The following is an 11,437-nucleotide window of genomic DNA, read 5'->3' on the forward strand; positions in this document are numbered from 1 at the left end:
TTTAATCGTTACGTTTTCCCTGTGAGGGAGATATCAGGTAGATACTCGAGCTTATTGGGTTTCAAGTAGATTGAATCATAGTCAAGTTCGATTCGTGCTCGCTCAATCTGAGATATCTGAAGAAGTGAGGCGAAGTATTTGAGAGAACTACTTATACAACATGACGTATCTTCCTGTTTCAAAGAAGAAGAAAAATAACCCCCCACCGATAATAATGAGAAGAACTCCGTTTAAACCGCGATTAGAAGAATATCTGCATACTCCACACCACTGCAACGACACGACTTTTGTTCCTGCATATTCTTTTGGCATTTCTATTGTCCATATCTCTGATGGATATGTCTGATCTGTTCATTAATGTCCATATTTTGCGGATTCGTGCCAGGCGGTCCGACGGTAGGGCCAACGCCAGGACAGCACCGGGGGGAGGGGGAGGAGCACCAGGGTATGCAGGCATCTGCGCACCCATGGCCATTCTCTTTCGACGGGCTTCTTCTTCGCTCTCGGGGACGTTTTCGCCCGGAACGATGGGCGTGGAGTCGAAGACGTCGCTGCGCTGACTGGCGAGACGTTTGAGGTTGTTGACCACGTCGACGGTGGAGAGGTTGGTGGTTGCGCTGCGGGATTCGGCCTTGGCTCGTTGTTCCTTCCAGCGGGGGTCGAGCAGTTCGATACGCATGTGGTGCTCGAGTTCGGAGACGGGGATTTGCTGTTTGCAGTTCGGGCAGAGGGCTGTGGCGCCGGCGTTGTTGAGACGACGAGCCTGGGCGCGAGGGACGTAGTCGGATCGGATGCGCATGGGCGGTTGGCCTGGGACGGTGGGGGGTCGGCCGGTCGTTTGAGCTGCAGCGGCGCGCTCTTCCTCCTCGCGAGATGCGCCCACGGGCGCGACGGGCGCGGGCTGTGGTACGTTGTACGGGGTAGGAGCAGCTGCGGGGAGTGGTTGTTGAGGTTGAGCTGGAGGCTGCACTTGTGGGCCAGGGGAGGGAGTGTATTGAGGTGTAGGTTCGGCAGGGTAGGCGTTGTAGTAGACATGGTCGTCTGTATCTGTGGGCATGGCCTCCTCGATGCGCAGGGGATTGAGAGACATCATTGCCTTCTGCTCGAGCGATGCAGACTGGATGTCGTTGAGGGATGTTGGCGGTGGTAGCTCTGCCTGGTCATCGGCCTCGGTAAAGAGGACCGTCTCGACGACCACGAAATCGTGCCAGTCGATCTGAGCGTACTCTATCCGTTCCTGCTCCTCCTCTTCTTCTTTCTTCTGCTTCTGCTGCTCCTGGTACTTGACCCACTCTGCTCGCTGCTTTGCGCGTTCCAGGATGTGGTACTTGTTCTTCACGTTCTGCTCCAGCTCGCCTATCCGCTTCGTCTCAGGAAGTTCGGTATGGTCCGGTCGTAGCAATATCGTGTACTGATCTACCAATCGGCTGAAGAACTGGTAGAGACTGTGTTGCGGTCGTAGAAAGTCGAACTGGAAATTTCTCGTCTCGCGCTGCGATAACGCCGTCATGAAGGATTTGCCTCTCTTGGCGACAAAGAGGGCTGTCAATTTGACCACTTCCAGATCCTGAGCGTTGATAATCGGCATTCGTGCTGAGAAATGGAACTCTGGCGGTTGCGCAGGTCCTTGAGGCTTTTCTGGTTCGGGCGCCGCCGCCGCCTCTCCTGGCCGTCCTGCTGAGACAGCAGTCCCTCGTCCTTCCTTGATCTCGCTGAGTCGCCATCGATAGAATGGTGCGTATGCATCGTTGGGACTCAGGAAGGAAAATTTGGGGTTATTTTTTTCCTTTTCGCGGACACGGTCTGGATCCAGTGTATCAGCATCTTATCACGACCAGAGAGATAGCATCAACGGATGGACTTACCCTCGAAAATGGCACCGTTACGAGCCACATAACCAGCCGTCTTCTCGACGATAGCTAGAGATGAGTTAGCCTTGCACAAAACGCGAACACGAGCAGGGCGCAAAGTGACTTACCTCGAATATCCTTGGGCGGCAAAACCACTCCCTCGGGAGGTTTGCTGACCTCCTCGGGCAGCGTTGGCGTCGCGGGGGTCCCGTTTGCAGTTGAAGCCGCCATCTTGTCGTACCCTGCACGCGCGGGTCGTAAGAAGCGAGGGAAGATGGAGGGGGCAACGGTCTAACAGGTCGAACTGTCGTATCTCGACGAGCTCAAAGCTGCCGACATTTGACCTCATGGATGGCGGCTGGCGCTAACTTTCGCTTTTACCCGCGCGCGTAACCGCCAGCCCGCCTGGTACGTGCGCCGGTACCTGTAATCCCAGGTAAATTACAGTGGAAACAAAGTACCCCATCGAGAGAGTAGTAAGTAGCTTGCTCTCGCGGCAGCCGTGAAACAATGCATCCAAAAGAGCATCTGACGCGAGGAATTTATAGTGAGCACGTAGAGAAGGCCATCGCTGCTATCACATTTCTGGGATTCTCTTGCGCGGGCCTTGAATAGCTGTGAAAACGCAGGGCGCAGTAGTAGCTCGTCCTTTTTAATTCCCCCTTCCGCCTCCGCAGGCGCCGACGATCTGGCCTCTACTGACAACGCTTACGACTCCGACCTTCGTCTTCCGCACCGGGAGCTTCATTTGTCTGATTGCAATATATCCCGTCCTACATTCCTCTGTCCTTTAATTGTCATGGGGCACATCTCTGCCTGTCACTACTCTCGTTGAGTCCCGATTGATTTTTCTTTCCATACTTACTTCCCTTTGACGCGGGGACCGCGTGTTCTCGGCTGGGGGTTCCCCCATCACTTCCCCTTGAGCCATTGAGATCTGAGATCAGAGAACGATTTCACCTCGACACGGCGTTTCTGCTTCACGGTGCTCCATCCAGACTGTCACAATGCCCCCGAAGGCGGCAGATGTGCTGGAGGTGAAGCCCCTCCCTCGAACGGGGCGCTCTCGCAGCCGTTCTCCCAACCCCAAGGGTAAGAAGGGCGGCGTGACAACGAAGTCCAACCATTATGGATCAGACGGGGTCAAAGACAATAATATCTTCCGGTTGCCCAAATCGGACTATAAGCTGGTGCTTGTCCTGACGGCTCTGGCTGCAATTGTCCGCTTGTTCAGGATCTACCAGCCATCCAGTGTCGTGTTCGATGAAGTCCAGTACGTCCTTGCTTGCTAGCTTGCGATTCCGCGAAAAGAGCTTCAACTGATGATAATTTCTCATAGCTTCGGTGGGTTTGCTTCGAAATATATCAAGGGGAGATTTTTCATGGACGTTCACCCCCCGCTGGCTAAGCTCCTGATCACCCTGGCCGGATGGCTGGCTGGTTTCAATGGCGACTTTGACTTCAAGGATATTGGCAAGGACTACCTCGAGCCCGGAGTGCCATATGTGGCGATGCGAATGCTCCCCGCTATTATGGGCGTTCTGACCGTCCCGCTCATGTTCCTGACGCTGAGAGCATCTGGCTGTCGCACATCGACCTCTGCGCTGGGTGCTGCCGTCCTAACTTTTGGTATGCGCCTCCTCCCAGCTTCCCAGTGGGACTAGTACTGATGATCCTGTGTGCGCAGAAAACGGCTTCATCACTCAGTCTCGTTTCATTCTCCTCGATTCGCCTCTCATCTTTTTCACCGCTCTCACGGCGTTGTCGTTTACTTGCTTCACCAACCAACATGAACAGGGGCCGGCCAAAGCGTTCCGACCCCAGTGGTGGTTCTGGCTAGCTGCTACTGGTCTCTGCTTGGGTGCTACACTCAGTGTGAAATGGGTCGGGCTTTTTACCACTGCCTGGGTTGGATCCCTCACTGTTCTCCAGCTGTGGGTTCTGCTGGGCGATCCAGAGACCGTTACTCCGGTGCGTATCCCTCTTCTCCATATATTTAAAGCCTGACTGACTTGAGAGAAATTAGCGTCTGTGGTTCAAACACTTTTTCGCGCGTTTCTTCTGTCTGATCATCATACCCATTGGATTTTACGTCGGAATGTTCTACATCCACTTCCTGTGTTTGGTCAATCCCGGAGAAGGTGATGGCTTCATGTCTGCCGAGTTCCAGGCGACACTCAACTCGAAGAGCATGCAGGACGTCCCTGCCGATGTCGCGTTTGGTTCCAGAGTGAGCCTCCGGCACTGGAATACCCAGGGAGGGTATCTGCATTCGCACCCCCACATGTACCCCGATGGCAGCAAGCAGCAGCAGGTCACCCTCTATCCCCACAAGGATGAGAACAACGTCTTCCTTCTCGAGAATCAGACTCAGCCCCTTGGACCGTACGGCGAAGTCCCGGGACCGTTTGCTTGGGACAACATAACGACCGAGTTTATTGAAGATGGTGCTACGATTAGATTGTATCACATCATGACCCACCGCAGAATCCACTCGCACGATATCCGCCCCCCGATCACCGAGGCAGAATGGCAGAATGAAGTTTCTGCCTATGGCTACGAAGGGTTTGCCGGTGATGCAAACGACCTATTTCGCGTGGAGATTGTTAAATCCTTGTCCGACGGTGACGAGGCTAAGAAGAGGGTGCGGACGATCCAAACCAAGTTCCGATTGATCCACCTCATGACCGGTTGTGTACTATTCTCGCACAAGGTAAAACTGCCCGAGTGGGCTTGGGACCAGCAGGAAGTGACGTGTGCCAAAGGCGCAACGCTCCCCAACAGTGTCTGGTTCATTGAGACAAACCAGCACCCTATGCTGGCGGAAGATGCCGAAAAGGTCAACTACCGTGATCCCGGCTTCTTGGGTAAGTTCTGGGAGCTGCAGAAGGTCATGTGGAAGACGAATGCGGGCTTGGTCGAGTCTCACGCGTGGGATTCTCGTCCTCCTTCGTGGCCGACGTTGCTGCGCGGTATCAACTTCTGGGGCAAGGACCACCGCCAGATATATCTATTGGGCAATCCGGTGATCTGGTGGTCCTCGACTGCAGCCATCGGTGTTTACGTGCTCTTCAAGGGTATTGCTGTCCTCCGTTGGCAGCGCGGATACCGTGATTATGATCAGGTGAATTTCAAGCGCTTCGACTACGAAATCGGAACGAGCGTGCTGGGATGGGCTTTCCATTACTTCCCTTTCTATCTCATGGCTCGTCAGCTTTTCCTACACCACTATTTCCCCGCGCTTTACTTCGCCATTATGGCACTTTGCCAGGTATACGACTTCATCACCGGCCGAGTGGGCAAGTTGAAGTCTCGACCCGCCATCGGCCATGTGCTCATGGCGATCTTTCTCGGCCTCAGCATCTTCACCTTTACTCTATATTCTCCGCTCGTGTACGGCAACCCCTGGACGCAGGACGCTTGCCGCAAAGTCAAGCTTCTCGAATCGTGGGATTTTGACTGCAACACCTTCTATACTGACGTAAGTCCTCCTCAGTGGAAACCACCCCGCCGTGGTTTCTAAAAACGATGATGGCCAACTGGCGCTGACGGAGGTGATTGTTACCTTTTAGTTGAGTCAGTACCGAACCCAGTTTGTCAACCTAGGCCAAGCCGTCCCGACGAACACCGAGTACGAGCCCCCTGTACAGCACTATCAACCGCCTCCCCAGCAGCAGCAGCAGCAACAACAACAGCAAGTACTACAGGATGATGCGCATGCCAACGTAACGCCGCAGCCTGCGCGGCAGCAGGTGGTCGGTCATGGGAAGCGCGTGGAGTACCGAGACGAAAAGGGCAACATTCTAGACGAGGAGCTTGTGTTGTCACTCGAGAAAGAGGGTAAAGTAACGTTTGAGACGCGATACGAGACGCGGACAAAGGTGATCGACCAGCAGGGCCAGGACCTCTACGGCGAGGAATCGAAGGACCGGCATCATGCGCCGCCACACCCTGACGTCGAAGGCCAGAATCCGGAGACGGCGGGTCGTGGTGACGAGGTGCCGGCGCCTCAGCAACCCGCGTCAGCAGTGGGGGAAGAGAAGTCAGTTGAGGCCGCCGATGTGCGTGAGCCCAAGCCGGCCAGCGAAGGCAAGGAGGCCACAAAGAAAACTTAGGGGGAAGTCATGTAAACTGCATCTTTTTTTGGACTGAGAAAGTCATCGTTTGATCTACAGGATCTGAACGGCAGAACAATTGTACACGTAGCTCTTCATTATTTTGGGGGAACCTTTTTTTTTTTCTTTTTATCTTCTCTTTTCTTTTCTCCTTTTTCTTTTGCCCATGGATTTATGGACGTCTCGGAGAAGAAATAAAATATAAATTCGAGCTGTATCAATATCAGTTCTTGTTTGCTTTTTATATTTTTTCATTTCTTTCCGCTCTGGTCGATATCAGGGATCACGTGGATGAGGAATACTTCTCATCTGATATGATATATAATCAATGATGCCTTTTCTATGCAGATAGCGATTGAGATAAGCGGAGAAAATAAAAAAAAGAAAGCAAATGACAAAAGAAACAGTCAAAGCGATCTGCCATTGAATGATGCTAACAACAACTATGCACACATACAAGAGTTCCTGAAAAAGAACCCTCTAATGCCCCTTGATATCCCAGCTAGAGTACAACATGACGCGACGAGGAAAAAGCGTGAAACGTTTCCCCGACTCTAGTAGTCATACTCCTCCTTGCCGTACTTGTTGAAGCGCTCGTGGAGGTCCTATACATATATCCGGTCAGTTCGAAACACTCCCTGAAGAATCCCAAGATTGGGATTCAAGATAAGAGGGAGATCACGCACCGCGGGCAGAGTCACGTTGGGAACGATGACAGTGTTAAGGGCGCTGGGGGCGTCACGAAGAGGCTGGTTCTTGTCACCGTGGGGGTGGTACTGGTACTTGTAGACCTTGCCGTCCTCAGAGGGGCGGTCCCAGGGCATGGCGGACTCGCCGATACGGACGTTGCTCTCGGAGGTGACGGTGGTGGGCTTGCGGCCGAAGTACCTATTTTGCGAGAAAATCGAGGAGATCCGTTAGCCCATTGATTCATGTTTCAATTCGTCTTTCTCCGTCTCTTGTCCTTTCTTCTCTTGCATCTGGTCCCCATGTCGCTTTCTCTCTCGTTTCGAACTCCAATTCGATAGGCCGTTATCCTCCGACGCATGGAACAGCATTTGCATCACCAGAGCCAGAAAAAAATAGAGGGAATATTTACCATCCAGCAATCAGGAAAGCACCAGACATAACACCGAGCAGGACCTAAACCGAATCAACCCCATCGCGTTAGCCAATTCCACCATGAACTTCCTCCTCCAACAACGAAACAGCTAAGAAAAAGAACAACGGCGCATCGCATACGTAAAGCTCGGGATCCCGCTTAGGACCCTTGTCGAGACCGGCCTCCTCGACCTTGGAGGTGCTGGCGAAGCGACGGGTAGCGGGCGTGCGGAAGGCGGCGGGGCGGGCAAAGGCCCGACGGAGCTGGAAAGCAGCGATTGAAGACATTGTGAATGGGATCGTGTGAGGGACACGGCCAACTGAGAGACGAAAACTCCGCTGGTGGTGGACGTGGGCAATTGAGGAAGCGAGAACTCGAGGAGGGAGAGATCGGGGGATCCGAGTGATGTCGTGATGTTCTTTTGCGGTGGAACGAGAGTTCCGAGATCACGGGATTCGCCCGTCGCTGGTTTGTCACGTGGTAGCTGGTTAGGTAACTTAGGTGGCCCAGTGCGTGCGGGTGGGTTAGTCAGCAGTGTATTTTTCTGGCAGAACAGTGGTAATTTTACACAGCGGCAGATATGGCTTATTGAGAGTATTGAGAGGCTGTTGAATATTCTACTATATCCTACTAATTGCAGAGATAGGCTGGCTGTTCAGTCGATCCGCGGTTGGAGCAATAGTCGTCTTAGCTAGTTCGTAGTTATTGACCTAACAATCTAGGGGTAAAGTATTGATAAAGTATTGAGCCAAAAGCGATGCTGCCTCGGGCTGAAAATGGAAAATTATTTAGAACTAAAAGTTTCCGCAGATATAATGAGTTCAGTAGCGATGGGTTATAGCCAGTATTTTATTTTTTTCAAGCGTTGATTTTTGTATCGATGCAGGAGTCAGGAGCAGTTGGCCGGTAATACAACTAACTATTCGAGATATACTGATAGAAGTGGTGTTGGTAGTAAATAGTATTCTCACTTTAGACTGTAATTAATCAATTAACTGATTGGTTAATCATTAATTAATTGATTACTTTCTTTCTTCCTTACTTACTAGTACCTACTCCATCCTGCTCAACTCCGCCCCCAACTGAACCAATTAATTACCATACTGGTTGATGGTCTGTGATCGCCATCAGCCACATCGGGCAAAACAAACCATCCCTTTGCAAGCCTCCATCGACGTCAATCGCCCAGGTCGAGATTAAATCTCCAGAGGTGGCTGGCTTCAGCTGTGTCTGTTTTGTTTTGTTTTCCCTGGGTCCTATGTTCCAGGCCAGTGAAGCTGGGAGAGGCGATCAGAGTTGTTCCTGACTGCCGTCGATCAACTCAGACTGTCCCGGTTTCGCTCCCCTGGCGTCTCGTCTCTCTCTTCACTCGACAGGAAAAAAGAAAGCCAAACCCCCCCTTGTCTAGGGATCCTCCACGCTCATTTCTTCACTACTTCCCATCCACTCGTCTCTCGTTCCTTTGGATTGCTTTCTTTTTGTCTCTCTCTCTCTCTCTCTGTCTTTCATAACCTCTCACACACTCCCTTTCTATCCACGGTTCGGGTCCCTGAGATCGGCTGCATCCTAGTCCCGCGCGGTGGTTCGCTCGTCGCTCCTTTGTTGCTCCATCGTCCATCGGCCATCCCCTTTCCTAAGCGCACTGCTCTCGCCTCATCCAGAATACGAACTATATCTCGATTGTCGGGGTTATATTGCAACACCATGAGAAGTGACGCTGCGCGATAGAAACTGCCCGGGTGTCGAGACGATATCGAAACCATGACCGTCCCAGGCGACTCGTCTGAGGCCACAGAGCCGACCCCCTCGACACCAACGACGACGCAAGAACCACTGGATGTACCGCGTCCGCCTTCCGTGGGTGATATCTCGTCGCGCATGACCGACATCGCGTCTGAGGACGGTGATGAGTCCTCCCGGCCAAACACTCGGCGATCCTCGCAGCCATGGGCCCAGATGCCCTCCTCGCGACGAGGACCGCCGCCCGCCAGGAACTCCCTAACCTCCAGTCAGGCGGCCAGTCGTCCGACCAGTTCCGGAAGCAGGATGAGTCGCTCGCATGCGCCTTCGCTGGCTGCGCAGGGTTTCTTTCGGCCCATGAGCTCCCAGCGACTCCAGGCGCATCGCGGCACCCGTCCGCTCGCAAGGGGCGGCGCCTCCAGTCCGACAGGCGAAACTGAAGAAGGCGATAACAAACGGCGGAGCTTGATTTCCAATAGTACGCTGCGTCAAGGCACTCAGCTGGAAGATGTTCCTCCTTCGCGGGGCACCGAGTTCACGGATCCCATCATCCCCGATCGCGGCACCTCCAATGCCAGTCCGGTTGGAAACACTACCGTCAGAAGCCTGGGGGAGAGCGTCCGGCTGCTGCAAGACCGGGAGAAGAAATCAGTGCCGCAGACGCTGAATCTGAGTGTGAACTACAGGAACCCCGGGGGACAGAACGACCCCCCGCAGCGGTCCCCTCTGTCCTTCAGATCTGGGTTGCTCTCTCTGCAGAGCAAGAACGAGAATCCAGAAGGTCATGAGCGGCTATCATCGACGGTGTCGACTCCAAGAACTCTCGAGGCCAAGGCACAGCATGCCGCCGCTCCCCAGAAGAAAATGGGCAAGAATTATGAGTATTTCACCGGTAACACGGTCTTCTGGGGCAGCGGGCGATTTCAGAATGCAAGAGACAAGCCCGTCAATATCGCGACAGGTATTCTGGTCGCTCTTCCAGCGGGATTGTTTTTCGGGTTCTCGTACGTATCTTGATCATCGATCTTTTGACCCCTTTGTACTAACGGACGGCGACAGGGCACCATGGCTGTGGCACCATATCTCGCCTGCAATTCCTATCCTCTTCGCCTATCTCTTCTACGTGTGCATGTCGTCCTTTATCCATGCGTCTGTGGTGGACCCTGGTGTAAGTGGCTATCCTTTATCAAATAGATTCGCGCGATCGTATGATATTAACGGCTTCTTGCAGATTATTCCCCGAAATCTCCATGTTATGCCACCACCAGATGCGGGATCCGATCCTCTGGCTGTAGGCCCTCCCACTACCGACTGGGTCATGATCAAGCTGGCTACGTCCGACGTGGCTGCGATGGATGTCCCAGTCAAATACTGCAAAACTTGCAACATCTGGCGGCCGCCGCGCTGCTACCACTGCCGAGTGTGCGATAATTGCGTGGAAACTCTCGACCATCACTGTGTCTGGCTGAACAACTGTGTGGGCCGGCGCAACTATCGCTACTTCTTCACTTTTGTGAGCTCGGCCACTCTCCTGGCCCTGTTTTTGATTGGCGCGAGTCTGGCGCATATCCTAGTCTATCGCCATCAGCATGGCATCACCTTCGGAAAGGCCATTGATCACTGGCGTGTTCCCTGGGCGATGGTCATATACGGCGCCCTGGCTGCACCCTACCCCGGATCTCTGTGGGCTTATCATCTCTTCCTCATGGGTCGGGGCGAGACAACCCGAGAGTATCTCAGCTCGCACAAGTTTCAGAAGGCTGATCGCTACCGGCCGTTCGATCAAGGAAATATCTTCCGCAACTGGATTGCTGTGCTGGGGCGGCCTCGTCCCCCGACGTATCTTCAGTTCAAGCGGCCATATCAGGAGGGCGATCAGCGCTTTGCAACGCGGAAACGCAAGGATCGCATCAATGACCTGGAAGCACAGATGGGCATGGAGATGCAGGAAGTGCCTCCCAGCTCCCATGGGGCTACTTCTGGCTCACGACCTCCAACATGAATGCTATCATCTGCTTGCCTGGGAAGCCCCCGATCTCGTCTATTTCGTTACCGCTATTATCATCACGATTCTTACTGTCATATTCGTCTCTTTTTCGACACTTTCGAGACTCCTTTTTGCAATTACTCTATTTCTAATGCCGATAATTGTCGGATCGGTTCCTATCCGTTTATCTTCGTTGCCCTCATTTACTGTCTCCCTTCTTATCATCTATCTGCCTTCTTCCATGACGACGTTTGACGCCCACAACCTGTGCAAGCTCGGCGCTTAGTTTTCTTCTTCGACTGTCCATTTCTGGAGATTCTTTTTCTGTGTGATATTTGCCTTATCTGTAAAGGCCGTGTGTTATATGCTGGTAGATATTCTATACTGGAAGGTTTGGCGGGACAATCTATGGTTATACGGGATTAGTGAACCGTGAGGGGTTTGGCTGTATGATATTGTCGGTTGGCTAGAATATAGTTAGTACTAGGTAGTAGTTAGTTTATCAGATATCCTCTGTTGCAGGATCGTCAAATAAGAATACCTGCGCCTGACTTCTTCCTGACTGAACATCTTTACAGTCTATCATGTGCATAAATGAAATAAAATAAAGATCATAAGCCAGAAAACCCGTTGAGCTCAAGCG

At 52.8% G+C, this 11,437-nt stretch overlaps 4 protein-coding genes across 4 annotated transcripts; 2 read left to right on the plus strand and 2 right to left on the minus strand.

The window, feature by feature from the left end:
* Nucleotides 1-57: 57 nt before the first annotated feature.
* On the minus strand, nucleotides 58-2,203 carry C8Q69DRAFT_3497 (Pre-mRNA splicing factor PRP21 like protein-domain-containing protein). The gene is made up of 3 exons (XM_028627561.1): nucleotides 1,979-2,203; nucleotides 1,866-1,919; nucleotides 58-1,803 (listed from the first exon to the last, which is right to left on the minus strand). The coding sequence occupies exons 1-3, from the start codon at nucleotides 2,079-2,081 to the stop codon at nucleotides 242-244; spliced, it is 1,719 nt and encodes a 572-aa protein (XP_028488546.1). The 5' UTR covers nucleotides 2,082-2,203; the 3' UTR covers nucleotides 58-241.
* Nucleotides 2,204-2,528: 325 nt separating this feature from the next.
* On the plus strand, nucleotides 2,529-6,136 carry C8Q69DRAFT_3536 (protein mannosyltransferase 1). Its single transcript, XM_028627568.1, has 5 exons — nucleotides 2,529-3,123; nucleotides 3,190-3,479; nucleotides 3,538-3,821; nucleotides 3,877-5,331; nucleotides 5,423-6,136. The coding sequence occupies exons 1-5, from the start codon at nucleotides 2,858-2,860 to the stop codon at nucleotides 5,963-5,965; spliced, it is 2,838 nt and encodes a 945-aa protein (XP_028488547.1). The 5' UTR covers nucleotides 2,529-2,857; the 3' UTR covers nucleotides 5,966-6,136.
* A 383-nt stretch (nucleotides 6,137-6,519) lies between these two features.
* Nucleotides 6,520-7,354, minus strand: C8Q69DRAFT_502454 (hypothetical protein; the record flags this gene model as incomplete). The annotated part of the gene is made up of 4 exons (XM_028632397.1): nucleotides 6,520-6,570; nucleotides 6,652-6,853; nucleotides 7,065-7,108; nucleotides 7,208-7,354. The coding sequence occupies 4 exons, from the start codon at nucleotides 7,352-7,354 to the stop codon at nucleotides 6,520-6,522; spliced, it is 444 nt and encodes a 147-aa protein (XP_028488548.1).
* Nucleotides 7,355-8,828: 1,474 nt separating this feature from the next.
* C8Q69DRAFT_502455 (putative DHHC zinc finger membrane protein) lies at nucleotides 8,829-10,809 on the plus strand (the record flags this gene model as incomplete). Its single annotated transcript, XM_028632398.1, has 3 exons — nucleotides 8,829-9,811; nucleotides 9,867-9,975; nucleotides 10,039-10,809. 3 exons carry the CDS (start codon nucleotides 8,829-8,831, stop codon nucleotides 10,807-10,809), a joined length of 1,863 nt encoding a protein of 620 aa, XP_028488549.1.
* Nucleotides 10,810-11,437: the final 628 nt, after the last annotated feature.

The sequence above is a fragment of the Paecilomyces variotii genome, assembly GCF_004022145.1.
Source record: "Paecilomyces variotii strain CBS 101075 chromosome Unknown C8Q69scaffold_1, whole genome shotgun sequence".
NCBI classification, from domain to species: domain Eukaryota; kingdom Fungi; phylum Ascomycota; class Eurotiomycetes; order Eurotiales; family Thermoascaceae; genus Paecilomyces; species Paecilomyces variotii.

Coding starts and splice junctions, on each gene's coding strand:
- C8Q69DRAFT_3536 (XM_028627568.1), top strand. CDS start 2,858: ATGCCCCCGAAGGCGGCAGATGTGCTGGAGGTGAAGCCCCTCCCTCGA. Junction 3,480..3,537: donor TGCTGCCGTCCTAACTTTTG/GTATGCGCCTCC, acceptor CTGTGTGCGCAG/AAAACGGCTTCATCACTCAG. Junction 3,822..3,876: donor ATCCAGAGACCGTTACTCCG/GTGCGTATCCCT, acceptor GAGAGAAATTAG/CGTCTGTGGTTCAAACACTT.
- C8Q69DRAFT_3497 (XM_028627561.1), bottom strand. CDS start 2,081: ATGGCGGCTTCAACTGCAAACGGGACCCCCGCGACGCCAACGCTGCCC. Junction 1,920..1,978: donor GCCGCCCAAGGATATTCGAG/GTAAGTCACTTT, acceptor ACTCATCTCTAG/CTATCGTCGAGAAGACGGCT. Junction 1,804..1,865: donor TAACGGTGCCATTTTCGAGG/GTAAGTCCATCC, acceptor CACTGGATCCAG/ACCGTGTCCGCGAAAAGGAA.